The sequence below is a fragment of the Balaenoptera musculus genome, chromosome 4 (assembly GCF_009873245.2).
Source record: "Balaenoptera musculus isolate JJ_BM4_2016_0621 chromosome 4, mBalMus1.pri.v3, whole genome shotgun sequence".
Classification (NCBI taxonomy): domain Eukaryota; kingdom Metazoa; phylum Chordata; class Mammalia; order Artiodactyla; family Balaenopteridae; genus Balaenoptera; species Balaenoptera musculus.
This window is the reverse complement of record NC_045788.1, coordinates 89,819,756-89,835,403: the sequence shown is the minus strand read 5'-3', so window position 1 is coordinate 89,835,403 and position 15,648 is coordinate 89,819,756. Positions and strand designations below refer to the sequence as shown.

The 15,648-nt window shown below is 38.7% G+C and overlaps 1 protein-coding gene across 2 annotated transcripts in view; it reads right to left on the bottom strand.

The window, feature by feature from the left end:
* IFT57 (intraflagellar transport 57) overlaps nucleotides 1–15,648 on the bottom strand; it is a 66,492-nt gene that overhangs the window by 30,473 nt on the left and 20,371 nt on the right. For both annotated transcript variants that reach the window (XM_036851062.1, XM_036851060.1), the window contains exon 6: nucleotides 2,836–2,958. In XM_036851062.1, coding sequence (XP_036706957.1) covers nucleotides 2,836–2,958 — 123 coding nt within the window. The remainder of the gene's footprint in view (nucleotides 1–2,835; nucleotides 2,959–15,648) is intronic.

Below are 15,648 nucleotides of genomic sequence, written 5' to 3'. Positions count from 1 at the left end.
TATAGCTACTCTAGAAGTAATCACCAGGAGCATTCTCTATACCCAGCTCTAAAAAGGGAACTGCTAATATAGTCCATTCAAGCCAGCATATGACAAAAATCCTTTATCTTCAGTTGTGGAATGTATTATTTGTAGTTTTGGCAACATACTTATTTTCCCAATTGTAATTTGTTTAAGCTAATATTAAAATTTATTTGCATTCTTTGAGAACTGGTAATAGTAACAAGTAGTGCCAGAAACAAGGATAAGCTAACCTAGCAATAAAAACCTGATTACATTATGAAGAATATACAAAATAAAATACTGGTGTATGACAGGATCTCATCAAGCATACAGACTATAATATATGCAAAAAGAACGGAAAAGAAGATTTACTTTTTTTTATAATACACTGCTGGGACGCATACAAGGACTAAAATGAACCTGTGAGGAAAAAAAAGCAAAATATTTGATCCGGTGCCAAATAAATATGGGACTTTTTTTTACTTCTAACACAAGGTAATTTTAAAGAAATTTATAATGGTTTGAAACAATGCTGACCCTATATTACTTATCTCCTACATCTCTATGCTACTTAAAAATTAATGTAACAGTGATCAGTAAAACACATTGATCTGAAAATAATTAATTCCTTTTCTTCCCCCTCAAACATGAAGTTGAAATCTTGAAAGGTCCTAAATGGCCTGTGGTGAGTGAGAGGTTATTGTTTTGTCCAAAAGTAAAAGAGAGGGTTTGGTTTTGGTAGAGTTAGGAGTTGAGGAAGAATGGGATCTACCATGATTCTGGTGTCAACCCTTCCTGATTAAGGAGGATAATGAGTCCGTGAGAAACCACATATATAACCAGATTACTCTATTTCTGAGACATGAAAAACATTTCTCTATTCATTAGCCCCTTATCTTCTCAAATCAACGTATAATTTTGTTTTTCTTAAGTAAGCTGAATAAAGAATTGACCCTAAAGCTGTAATTCCCATTTGCTACAGCTGAAATACTTAGGAGAAAGAAGGGTTTACGAAACACTGGACACAAGGACCAAATTATCTAGAGAAGAATTCTGAAAAAGCAATCAAATAGGACTTTATGTCAGTATTTTTACCACAAAAATCTAAACTCAAAATGACATTCACATATTTGAAAAAATACCAACCCCCCAAAAACTTTATCTGACATTTTCAAATGTTGCCTGTAACACGGACTGTATAATTAATGACAAAGTATATCCTCATAAGAACAAGGCTGGTAATGAATGGCATGAGACTAGGAGTCCAACTCCGAATTAGTTAATTCTTCCCCAAATCAGGAGAACATTGATTCTTTATGAATCCAGGATTTTGACTACTGCAGTAATGGTTTATAAAACTGTACAGGTTAGCAGTTACATTTATATTCTCTCTTTCTTTATTCAGTTACTTCTATTATGTGGAGATCAATGACAGTTCTTAAAAAAAACACACTCGTGTGATCCTATTAGATTTTAAGTGAGATGTTTGATTTCAAGAGTTTACTTACCTTGAAAGCAAACAAATTAAACTTGCTTCCTCACGGGACTAAGATGTACTTGAGAGTTCCCAACTACACAATTATTTTAACATGTCGTCCTAACTACAGTCACAATAATAGTGATGTTTAATTGTATGAAGGAAATTTGTTCTGACAAAACTAAAGAATCAGAAATTACATTTTCACAAAAAAATTACATTTTTGAAAATTATGACTTCCAGCAGAGATCAAATCAGGAAAGAAATTCTTATTAATATGTATTTACATATAAGAGATACATAAACAGAGAATTTACCCCCAATGTACTCAAATAATAGCTGTCCTCCATAATGATTGGGTAAATATACAGTAAACAGGCTGCAGGATTTGCCCACTTACTCTAGATAAAGCTTGTTCCACAGCTGTTCACGCTCCAGGAAGACCTCTGTTGTCCTTATCTTATTTTAGGACTGCCCTAGGAGTCTAGGCTACTTCTTACCTTCTCTAGGATACAGTTCTACATGCCCAAATCCAGGCAATCGAAGTATGAATTAGCTTCCAAGGCACTGAAAACAGCAATCTTTGTATGGCTGCTACTTTGGGGAGTAGACATACAACCACATTTGTAGAGTGACAAGTTTCCCTAGAACCTTGTTCCATAATTCTGGGGCTTGTCTCTAGCCTCCAAGGAAAAAAATCCTTTAATTTTTTTACCTAGATGTCTCTTTAGCCCCTTTTATAGAGATTATTATAATACTAATGAGAGTAGTATTGTCTAGTCACCCATTAGCTTGTTCTGAAGTTCTTACTCATAAATTGTAGGTAAAAAGTAAGCAGAAACTTGATTAAATGGGCCAGTTCATCTGGCCTAATCCCCAAATCTTTATTGCATATGATTTCTTGATTATTTTCTTAATATTTAACTTTTAATCATGTGTACTGAGTAGATTATGTAAGGTAGCTTCCAGGACGCCTTCTGTTTTGCCAACCAGCAGAGTTCTAAACCATTTTTTAACTCTACTCAGTTAGTATACAGTCATAGAATTCCAATTTCATTCACTATTCACCTAAACAAAATATGATTGCCAAGCAAATATATCAAAATGTATTGAGAAAATACGCCTTAATCCCAGGGAAATATGATGTGTTCCAAATCATTTTAAAGATACACCCCTTGCTTTGTGGGCCATATTACATTATTTATTCATTCAACAACAATTTATTAAATCTCTATTAAAATAAAACACTGGAAACTGAATCCCTTCTTAAATCATTTTTGTAACTGGGAGTACCCTTGACCCTGAAATGGCCTTATAAAAATCTATCTGAACAAAATGTGTTCTCTCTTCTATACCTTATTGTCAGTCCTGATCGTGACTTTCAGTTGTGGTAGTACACGTTCCACTTCTAGACTCCATTCCGCAGCATCTGTTGTGGATTCCAAAATATCTTCTTGTTTGGCAGACTCGTTCATATCCTAAGAAAGGAAAGATATCACAGGATTGAGAGTTTATAAAAAGAAATGGTAAAATTTTGAGGCATTTTAGCAGCACTGCACAATTTATATCAAGCATGGTAGTATTAAAATTACAGCAGCAGAAGAAATTTTTTTCTGTCCTCCTATCCATGTTGAAAGAAAATAATGCACCAACCTGGTAGAATAGAAAAGTTAGTATTTATAAAAGAAGCAAATATGTGATTTAACTATTTTTACAAAGAATAATTTTTTTGAGATATCAGAGTGAACTCAATGGGAATACTGTCAAATGAATACGCCATTTAGGTATGTTAATTGGTAATGGTAGAAAAGATACAAACACTCACATGTTTGGTAAGAAAACATTGTCTTATTTTGAATTCACTGTACTGAAATACAAACCCAAAATCTGAAAGACAAAAAAGATAAGATCCCAGAAGTAAAGGGCACGTTGTTTACAAATTTTGTATTTATAAGGTAATATTTTGGTTAGGTCAAACCATAATATAGCTTAAAAATGTGATTTAATGCAGACCTATTTGAACTCAAATAGGGTAGGGGTCGACTTTCTGCATTTGTTTTCTGCTGTTGAGTAATAAGCTCAATTCAGGCCTGTTTTTGAATCAGAAAAGGAAAAATTTTTTTTCCATTTTCTCAGCCTTCCACGTTTCAGCATTAAGTATGTATGATTCTGAAAATATAAAGAATGTAAAAATTAATGATTTAAAGATAAAGTTTAATGCATTAATTTTGGTAGTATTTTTCCTTTTATGCTCCCTTGAAAAATTATTTAAAGAGTAAGAAAAATATAAAAATTTATTAATATAGAAAAAAAGAAACCTGAGAGATACAAACAGCCAAATACAATGTATAAACCTTACATGGATTCTAACTTAAACAATCTGTAAAAAGATGTTTTTGAGACAATCAGGGAAATTTGAATGTCGAAGAGTATTAGATGATATTAAGGAATTATTATTAATTTTATAGGTATGACAATGGCATGGCGGATATGTTAAAAAAAAAAGGCCTTATAAATCAGAGATAAATGTTGAAATATTTACAGGTGAATTTACATAATGTCTGAAATTTATTTTAAAATACTATGGGGCAAAGAGAAAAGGAGGGAGGGGCTTTAGAGGAAACATGATCAACCAAACGTTAACTGTTAAACCAGGTACTGTTGCATAAGGGTTCATTATCTCATTCTAATTCTGTATATGTTTGCAATTTCCCATAATACAACATTTAAAAATAAAAGACTATATAAACAACCTCATGGTGAAATTACATTCTCAGTGTGAATTTATGTCACTAAAAGATATTTCTTGTCCAGTATAACACTAAGTACAAGAATAACCTTATATTGGGATTTAATTTTGGGTGGAGCTTGAGGTCTTTAGGGGCTTTGAACTGACTCCTGACTGAGTCTCTAGGGCACTGCTGATGTGAGAAAGCCTCTCTCTCTCTCTCCTACCTCTCAGCTCATATTAGCAAGTTCTGAACAAACTCAGAGCCTTAAAAGGAGCATATATTGCTTTTTGTTCAGAAATTCAGGGGGCTATACAGTTCTAACCACGCAATTAGAGAATTGGTAACTAATATATGCTTTTACATTTCACAATATGTGGTCTGAATTTATTCAGTTAGTATAAAAAATACAAGCATTAATTTAAGAAAAGTAAAATGTGGAAACTCCAAGTGAATAATGTCCAAGATTCTATTTTAAACATTAAAGTGCTCATTTAAATATAGAAACATTGTATTACTTTGAGTACCTAATATAATGCTATAGACCTATATAAACTGAATCCAAGGTAGCACAATAGCATCATAGCTGGGGACGGGTGGCAGTATTCACAAAGCAGACATGTGTGACGTTATATAAGAATGTATGTGATGGCATGAGAAGAGATACTGGGTCTCCCAGTGGAAACCTAAAGCCACAGTGAAAATTCTCAGTCATGAAACTCCACACTGACATTCATTAATGTTCACATACTTGCACACTCACTGGCACATCCCAGTACCCATCCCTGGCTCTAGGAGGCCCAATTCTGACCGGCTCATTTTCTATAAAAAACCGGGTAGACTTATGAGGATGACAGTGGGGGTGGGAGGATGTACACACTACCAGTGGGATGTGAGCCCTGACATTTGGAGCGTGTGTATGATATATACACAGGCTTGCTCCTTCCAGGGTTATGAGCCTCACATCCCAATCCCACAGAGCCAGACTGAGTCAAAAAGGGGCACGTCCTCTTAAGCAGCAGTTCTGTATGATTCTTAATAGAACGTAGGTGTTCTGGTCACTGATTTAAAAATAAGTTTGACTTACAGAACCACTGTTTGGGTGAATTGAAACTGGTGCTACTGATTAAATCCTTGAGCCACTCTTCCCCAACCCCATCATCCCCTCCATTCCATCCCTCCTTCTTCCCTTCCTTACAGGAGGGTGGAGTCCAGAATCACCAGACAAAGCCAGAGAGGGTACCCATCCACATTCCCACCTTCTTCAGGCCTGTGAACATCGGATTGTTCAAGCTGGGCATAACATACTTGAAATTTTTACTCAAGGAAGGGCACATCGTTCTAATTTTCACAAAGGCAAATGGGTTAGCATTGGCTCTGTTTGAATCGGACTCAGAATCTAACAGTTAGCAAAGTACATGGAGATCAAACACCACATCAAGACAGCCCCGTGCATAAGCTATACTACTATTTGGTTTTATATTGGGCCCTTCAGTAAGTTGCATTTACCCTTCTTAGCTTATTATTTGGTTCCCTCAGGCAGTAATTTGCTAATTCCTACTCCCAATGCCCTGAAATGATATAATGTAGCAGCTCAAAAATTTTCACTCATTCCTAGGCTATAGTTAATATACTGGGGGAAATGGCCTAGTTACTAAATGAAGAAAGGGCAAAAAAAGAGAACATTAGGCTTGGTAGAGCAGCATTAACTTATTCAAACTATACAGTCTCTTCCTACTTCCATCTTTGCACATCTATTTCATAACGTTGTTCCTCACTCAGAATTTCCTAATGCCTAATAAGTGGATACATTAACTGAGCAAGCCCTACATATGAAGTATAAATCATTTTAACCACGCCTTGGTTATAATACTTTGAGAAAACCTTTCCTTTCCGATTGTTTCTCTAATAACAAATGGTATTTTATGTGGAGCTATTAGTTAAAGAGAAATAAACTGCTGTTTCCATTTAATCAAAATTTTACATCATCATGACCAAGTCCCTCTCTGAAACAACATTAACTAAGATAAAGCATGGCTCCTGGGAAATTGCACTTTCCAGTTAATGCTGCTGAAGAAACAATTAGAAGCTCAATAAGACACAGGTTATCCCGAAGTCTCATTTATAATTAATTAATTTACCAGTAAGCCATTTGTTAAGCTCCTACAACATTCAAGGTAAGAATCCAGGCACTGTGCTTGGTATGGAGAGATAAAAGGATTTAATCCCTGCCTACAAAGAGTTTACAGCCTATTAGGAAGAGTCTGAGGCTAGTTAATGGGGGTAATAATTGGTCCTAAGAAAAAGAAACTGATGAGAACTGACCCTAAGACTGCCAAAGGGAGAGTTGAAGAGAACAGTCTAAGGCATCCCCTAACGTAACCTTGAGGCATACTACCCAGGGTCAGTACAAGGATCGAAGGTGCAAGGTTGGAGCTCCGGGCTGCTCCCTCCCCGGGTGCCCCTGCCTCCCTCCCTCCCGGAATGACTAAGGGCAGAGGGGTCCCACCTCCCAAACCCCGCCGCCCAGAATGGAGCCCGCGTTTATGCGGAGCTGGAACGCCTGGCTCAGGGCCTCTTCCCTCCACTGCCGCTGAGCCGCCCCAGAGCCCAATGGGAGGGTGGAGTGACCCCCAACCCCGACCCCGCCCACGGCCGCAGCGCCGCCAGCTCTGGAGGGGCCCCTCCGGCGGAAGCCGTGACCTTCCTGGGGACCGAGGGCCAGGAAATCAAATTATCAGTGCCCGAAGGAGACTGACCAGAGGCCCAAGAACACAGGAAATACCAAAGTCATCACACAAACATCAGCCCCACAGAACCCCTAAAGCCCAGATCCTGAAGAAGCAAAAGGGGAGACAAACTGCCTCAAAAGGGATGTTAGTCATGTATACTCCCTGTAAGAGTACAGCAAAGGGCTTGTTTCCACTGATGATGACAAGAGATGCTACAAAGGCACTTTACGTTTTCAATATAATGAAATAAAAACTATTATACTGGCATTGTAATTTATTTTCCCCAGGCCATCATTGAAGTTGGGTGCCTCTTCATATGTAAAATGATCACTTTTATTTCTTTGTCAGTGAAATTTAATTTCATAGGCTCCAAATAGTTTTATTTGGTCACTTCTATTTTTTCTTTTGATTGAGAGGCAATTCAAATATACTTTATATTTGTGGTGTCTTCTCCCACAGCATCCTTCCAAGCTAATTACTGTCCACACGGTCACTAAAAAATTTGTCAAGGAACTTGTTTTCACAGGTCATCCACCACTCAAGACACTTGATGTGAGGGCCATTTGCCTTGCACAGCCTTATATCAAGAGCTCTGTATGGAGCTCTTTGCTCTCAACTTGTGGACCAGATAAAGGACAGGATGACGATATCTTTATTTCCTCACAACCTGCACCCAAGCACATTGGTCAATGCTCAAACATCATTGCCAAGCTGACAGACAACACGCCTGGGATATTTTCCTATGATTTTCCCCAGCTTGCCACCAAGACATTTGATCTGAACCATGTCACCATCACCTTAATCCTGAGAAGTTTGTTTCTAAAATGAACCTGAGGGACTTCCCTGGTGGTGCAGAGGTTAAGAATCCACCTGCCAACGCAGGGGACACGGGTTGGAGCCCTGGTCCGGGAAGATCCCACATGCCCTAGAGCAACTAAGCCCATGTGGCACAACTACTGAGCCTGCGCTCTACAGCCTGCGAGCCACAACTACTGAGCCCACGTGCCACAACTACTGAAGCCCACACGCCTAGAGCCCATGCTCCGCAACAAGAGAAGACACCGCAATGAGAAGCCCGCGTACCGCAACGAAGAGTAGCCCCTCCTCACTGCAACTAGAGAAAGCCCACGTGTAGCAACGAAGACCCAACGCAGCCAAAAATAAATAAAATAAATTTAAAAAAATAATAAAGTGAACCTGAAATACAAAAAAACCCAAAAACAAAAAAAAACCATGCAATGTTACTAGCCTGCTCAGAATCCTGTTCCAGAAAGTAGTCTCCCCTTTCTCCAAGTAATATTAATGGGATAGTTAAGCATCTGAAGAAATACTGTGTTCTCTGTGTATGTATTTATACACACATACACAAACACACATAAATATACATAGTTGGATGTGGCTGGTCTTATGATGATAGGGGTGTAATAAGAAGAGGCCCTGCATATCGGTAAGGGAGATCATGTGAGGATATATAAAGCCCTTTGCATTGGATAGCGTGCATAGTGCTGCAAAGCTGTTCTGGTCAACTAGGCTAAGTATGACTACAAAACCTGATACATTTTCAAAGTACAAAACCTCTTACTTAACTCTGGAGACTCCAGGTAGTCCACGGCTACCAGTACGGGGAGTAATGTATTAACAGAGAGAGACGGACCTATTAAGTATTAATACAGAAAACTGTTACAGGTGATATACAGTGGAAGCACTGGTCATGTTTTTGGTATACCTGTTGAGTTGCCATCTTAAAACAAAGAACTTAAAACTATCTCTTTGGGGAGAGACTATTCCTAATGGGTACTGCACACTCATTACTGGAAAACCCAGTAAGAGTTTATCATTAAACTCGGGGACTAATCAGGTTACTGGCCAGAGAAATGTTGACTATGACTTCCTGATATCAGTAAGAGTTAACGCCACTCATTTCAACTCTGCTAGGTCCATAACAACAAAAGCCTTGTACTACAGGATCTTTTTGATCCCAAGGGTCCAAGCCAGATTGGGCAGTTGGCTCTGGTTAAGATATCTCCCCATTGGGAATAAAGAAGAAAGCTGGGAATAGCATAAGGCAGTATTTCTAAAACTTGACTAATTATGGCAACCCTACAAAACATCCCTTTATCACTGACTGAGACCGTGTCTGGTAAAGGGAACATATATGGCTGCATGGGCAGACCCAAGAGTGAAGCTCAAGGCTCAGGCACCTTGCTCAGGCAAGGAAATGAGAAGACATTTCCTTGGGAATGGAGTCCCCATGTCAGACATTACAGAGAGATCACAAGTTCAGATGGGAGCCTGCTGGGAGGACCTAGATCGTAAGGGCCTGGACAGAAGCTGGATTCACAGACTTCCAGGTGAAAACGGGAGATGAAGGGAGAGTTAGAAGATCCCAACACCGAACTAGTAATGAAACGAGAATAAGTGGAGGTGCTTACGTCTACAATTACCAAGCCAAAATCCCTACCTCTTAGGAAGATCAGACACCACTGTCAGACTGGATTCTGGATACTGGTAAATGCTGACATTTACTGGCTGTAATTTTTAAAACATATTTATTTGTTTATTTGGCTGCAGCGGGTCTTAGTTGCGGCACGCAGGATCTTCGTTGCTGTGTGCGGGCTCTTAGTTGCGGCATGCGGGATCTAGTTCCCTGACCGGGGATCAAACCCGGGCCCCCTGCATTGGGAGCATGGAGTCTTAACCACTGGACCACCAGGGAAGTCCCTTACTGCCTATAATTTAATCTTTTTGATGTCTCGTATTGTATGTACTATTCCGTAATACAATGATGCCCTCAGGGCGGAGAAATCTGGATATGACTGACTGCACACTAAATGATCCCAGATAACTAAAGTTGCACACATTCTGCCTGTAAACTGTTCCTGTAGCTTCCTGTTATCAAGATGCCAGTGATCACCTGCGGCTGTCTCCCTGCTTGCCTGTAGCACCCCTTCCTCCTCCTAGGCTGCTGTGGGTTTAGAAACCTAATAACCAAGCTTGTTAGAATTTAGGCAAAGTCAGAATACAGGGAAAAGCGAGCACTCAGGGACAGGGGGCAGTGAGGTTAGGACTCTTCACAGAATCTTTTTAAATGGAAGTGTTTATACTTATTTTGGTTGCTCAGAGGCCTTTTTTTCATTTTTCCTCATCTGCTGTTTTTTCAAGATAGGATAGGTGGCCAAAAGGCTAATATAGTATATATGGTCTTACTATGAATTAAACAGGGTTTCTCCTAAGGATATCTAGTGTCCCTGTTTCCTTACAATCTATCAATAAAGCTAGATAGAGGGATAAGTTATTTCAATGAAGAGTGTTCCATCAAAATCCAATAATTTTAACAAATTATACTGAAGGCAGAGTTAAAACCTTTCATGTCCCTACAAGCCAATTCTTCTTCATGATTAAAGAAGCACAAATTGTGATTTTTGATTCATTATTTTCTTTCCAAATTAGGTTTTACATAATTTAACACTATATTACTATGAAGAAGAAAATGTTTAATACCATAAAAAAAAGTATCTTCAGATTTGTTCTGAATAACCAAATTAAACCCCGGCTAATCTATCAAAAGAAATAGATAGATGGTAGCCTCTGTCTTTAAATATATGAAGTTCATAAAAGGTTTTCTTAAGTTCAATTTTAAGACTATCAAAAGAAATTTTATTCTAAGTTATAATGTGAACCAAGATTTGAATAAATTATGCTCCAACAAATCAAAAAAGGTAAAAAGAAAGCTCCCCAAATTAACACAAAATAAATTTAATTTTCCAATAAGAAATACGAAATTATTTTTGAATGAGAATTTAACCTCCAATATTATTTCTATTTAATACATCAAACTACCTTTGCTACTACTTTAACTACTTAGCTACATTGGTACACTAAGTGCTACAATAAAACCATCTCTGACTTTTTATTTTCTCAAAATAAAACCAAAAGAAAGCACCCCTGGAAGTACGTCTGAAGGAACTAATGTAGACATTATACTTGGTGTTGCAGGGTATGCAAAATAAGTCTAACTTTTTATGGCATGAATTTCTAAAAGGCTTCTTTCCTTTGAGATGGCAACCACATAGATATACCAGTGCTCAAATACTATACTTGGTCAATACCAGGAGAAGGGGTCCCCAACCCCCGGGCCGCACACCTGTATTTGTGGCCTGTTAGGAACCAGGCAGCACAGCAGGAGGTGAGTGGCCGGTGAGTGAGTGAAGCGTCATCTGTATTTACAGCCACTCCCCATTGCTCGCATTACCACCTGAGCTCTGCCTCCTGTCAGATCAGCGGCAGCATTAGATTCTCATAGGAGCGTGAACCCTACTGTGTGAACTGCGCATGTGAGGGATATAGGTTGCGTGCTCCTTATGAGAATCTAAGGGCTGATGATCTGAGGTGGAGCTGAGGCAGTGATGCTAGCGCTGGGGAGCGGCTGCAAATACAGATTATCATTAGCAGAGAGGTTTGACTGCACAGACCCTAATAAATCAATTGCTTGCAGACTCATATCAAAACCCTATCAGTGGGCTTCCCTGGTGGCGCAGTGGTTGAGAGTCTGCCTGCCAGTGCAGGGGACACGGGTTCGAGCCCTGGTCTGGGAGGATCCCACATGCCGCGGAGCGACTAGGCCCGTGAGCCACAGCCGCTCAGCCTGCGCGTCTGGAGCCTGTGCTCCGCAACAAGAGAGGCCGTGACGGTGAGAGGCCCGCGCACCGCGATGAAGGGTGGCCCCCGCTTGCCGCAACTGGGGAAAGCCCTCTCACAGAAACGAAGACCCAACACAGCCAAAAAATAAATATAAATAAATAAATAAATTTATAAAAAAAAAAAAAAAAAAAAAAAAAAAACCCTATCAGTGAGTGGCAACTGACTTTGTCCGTGCTAGAAGAGGATCAACTGCTTGAGATCGCAAATGATGGTGGCCTTAAAAGTATGTTTAAGACAACTTCAAATCTCCATATGTTCTAGATTAAAGTCAAGGCAGAGTATCCTGAGATTGCCACAAAAGCACTGAAAAGCCTGCTTCCGTTTCCAACATCCTATCTTTGTGAAGCAGGGTTTTCTGCAGTGACAGCACCCAAAACGGGATCACGGAGTAAAATGGCCATGAGCAACGCACTTCGGGTATCACTGTCTCCCATCACCCCCAGATGGGACCATCCAGTTGCAGGAAAACAAGCTCAGGGCTCCCCCTGATTCTGCATTATGGTGAGTTGTATAATTATTCCATTACATATTACAATGTGATAATAATAGAGATAAAGTGCACGATAAATGTAACGCACTTGAATCATCCCGAAACCATCCCACCCCCGCCCCCGGTCCGTGGAAAAATTGTCTTCCATGAAACCGGTCCCTGGTGCCAAAAAGGCTGGGGACTGCTGTTGTAGAGTGTGCAAAATAAGTCTAACTTTTTAATGGAACGAATTTCTATAAGGTTTCTTTTGAGATTGTAACCACATGGATATACCAGTGCTCAAATACATTTGAAGAACTCGATTCATATACCTACTGAGAGGAACATGAAAGTCCAATTAACTGTCAAGAGTAAATATTCCCAGGACTCAGGGAAAAGGGAACTAAGTTGTCTTGAGAATCACCACAGCATGATGTAAATGTTAAGTGGACAAGTCAGGAATGCCGTCTCCGGTCAAATCCCCCCTTCATCACTTAGTAGCTGTCATTAAACCTCAGGGTTCCCATCTGTAAAATGGGAATAATAATAGTACCCTCTCCTCATTGGAAGGGTTGATATGGGGATTAAATTAAATGATGTATTTGAAAGGCTTTCACAATACCTGGTACATAGTAAGCCCTCAATATATGTTAGCAGCTATAATTATCATTATTATATGCCAAGCTTGGTACTAGATGCTTTTACATATGGGTTAAGTGCCCAGTAATAACACCATGAATCAAAGGAGCCTTATTCCTATTTTTTTCGAATGAGAAAAATGAGGTAGAGAGCAGTTAGGTAATTTTCCCCATGTCACATCATTAGTAAGTGGCAGGGCCCAGGCAATGTTACCCTAGAGCACAAGCTCCGAAACACCTTACTGTATGCCTATCAATCCTTTGTCATATAGGTTACAACTATATCCGCCCAGTTTATTACTTGTTTTTTAACTTTATGGTGTTCCCCACCCCTCCATATATAAGGTTTTAATTTTTATGCATTCAGATTTATTAGTATTTTTCCTTTATGGTTTTTAGTTTTCTTGCCATGCTTTATTATGCCTATTTCAACCCATGAATATTACACTTGCCACTCATATTCTTGTGCCTCATCATTTTTTAATTTGTTGATCCATGTGAGGTTTATTTGGGTGTAAGATATGAAGGAGGAGTCCATCTTTTTTCCCCAAATGGGTAGCCTGTTATCCCATCACCATTTAATTGAATAGTTAGTTTTCCTGATTGATTTGCATTGCTTCATATACTAATATAACTGTATACGTGGATTATTTTATGAACTCTGCACTACTTCATTAATCTATTTTTGTGTCAGTATAATTTTTTTCAGACTTACAAAAAATTACACAAGTAGCTCAAAGAATTCCCATATACCCTTCATCCAGATTCATTAAATGTTAGCATCTTACATGACCTCAGGGCAATTATGCGTAAAGGGATATAATGTTTATACCTGGGTGCTGAGATTTGAAGAAATTTTTAATTTTTTCTTTGTACTCTTTTGCGCTTTCATTTAAAAAAAAAACAAACCAAGGAATATACTTCCCTTTTAAAAACAATAAAGTTTTTTCAATAAAAACAAGTAAAAATATAAGTTTGATTAACTTCCAAAAACTAGCTGGTACAGGTGGTAAATGCTTTAGGAGTTTGAATAAGAGAGAGAAGTGCATTTTAATGGCGATGGTGAGATTTAAGTTTAACTTTACAAGGAAGTTTGGAATGTAAACAGGCAGAAAAGGCAAGCCAAGTGTTTATATAGGCAGGAAAGCATCATAAGCCAAAATATGAAATACTGAATGAACATGGCTTGTGAAGATCATACGAGAAGAGAGACGAGGGGCTTAAAAAGGTGAATCCTGGGGAGCAAAAAAAATTGAATATATTGTGAAAGACCTTAGAGGACAGGCTGAGGAATGTGAATTTTGTCCTTTAAGCCAGAGGGGAGGCAAAGTAAAGTTACAGACAATGTAAAATAACTTAGCCCACCAAACTTTATTTAGTACCTACTATATACCAGGTACTGTGCTACTCCAGGGACAGTGAATAAAATGATAAAAAATCCTCATAAAAGAACATGCTAGTTGTGTTTTATGAAGATTTATGGGTTGTAGATTTGTGGATCATAGGATTAAATGGGGCTGGGTGAGAAGGGAAGGTATCACTAAGAAGGCAGAATTTGAGCTGAACCTTGAACATTGAAGAGTCAGGTAGGGAGATGATGGAAGGCATTTGGGGTAAGAGACAAAGGAAAAGAGGATAGGATGAGAGAACAGATATACTCCTGAGGTGTTTCAAAACCTATGAGAGGTCCTCTTTAACTTACCTGGAAAAGTTATTCCAGTGAAAGAAAATAAAGTTGGCTATGTGGACAGCTGTCAAATCGCTAAGGGTTTTGAAAGCCAGACCAGAAATGTATTGCTTTATAATCTGTATAAACTGACCTGAAGACAACGAAAAGCCATCAAAAGTTACTGAATTCAGAATGATCTGACTCAAGTCATGTTTTGGTAAGTAAGATTGAGGAGCAAGATGAAAAATGTTTTGGAAAAGGGAGGTGGGGAGATGAACATGAGAGAGATTTCAAAGGCCGCATCCACAGGTCTTAGTAACTAACTAGATGTCCTGGATGAAAGTGAATCATTAGTCAGATATTCAAAGCACTAACACTGTTAGGGGGGGATGGGTGGGGGTGGGTGTATTTAAAGATTGTACGTTTGCAGAGGAGGACTGAAAAAAAGCACACATTCTGGGTATGCATCTAATATACTGAATTACATAATAAATATAGGCTGTTAGTGTTGATTTAGGAAATACATCCTACCCGTTTATAAAAGGACGGCTTTCAAATGATTCCTGGAAAAAAAATCATTGTATTACTTTTCATTTAATTCCCCTTAGTCATTGCTGTAGGGGAGACCCTACGTGACAGCAGATTGAGTCCAATGGGCCTTCAATAATACTTCATGTGACAGATTATGAAAATAAAGCCATGCTATCACCAGAGCTTCCTAATTTACATCAAAATGCAACCTTCTTGATAACTTATATGCTATGTAAGCTTCTTATTCAAAAATACTCATGGTGATCTAGAAATTTATTTGTATTGAGAGACTGGGGCTTCTTCTATTCTCCTACAGCACCTAAGAATGTTTGTAACTAATTCCAGTCTCTAGGAGAGGTAAAAAATTATACAAAATAAGAAATGCATCAAATGTATACTCTAGGCCAGCACCATGCTAGGTGTGGTGCCCAAGTTCTATTAACCTTAAAATAACCCTTGGTTGAATTGTGTCCCCATCTTACAGATAAGAAAGCTGAGTTACAGAGAGGATAAATCGGTATGGCCACATGGCTAGTGACGTGTGGTCAGTATTTTATCTAAGGCTGCTTTTCCACTGTAGCATTGACCTTGAAGGTATGGACTGAGCTAGAAGGGACCTTGAAAAGGCCTTGCTTCCTACTTCTTTCTAGGCTCACAATAAAACCACGAATGGAAATAAGGATCTTTCCTATTTCAAGT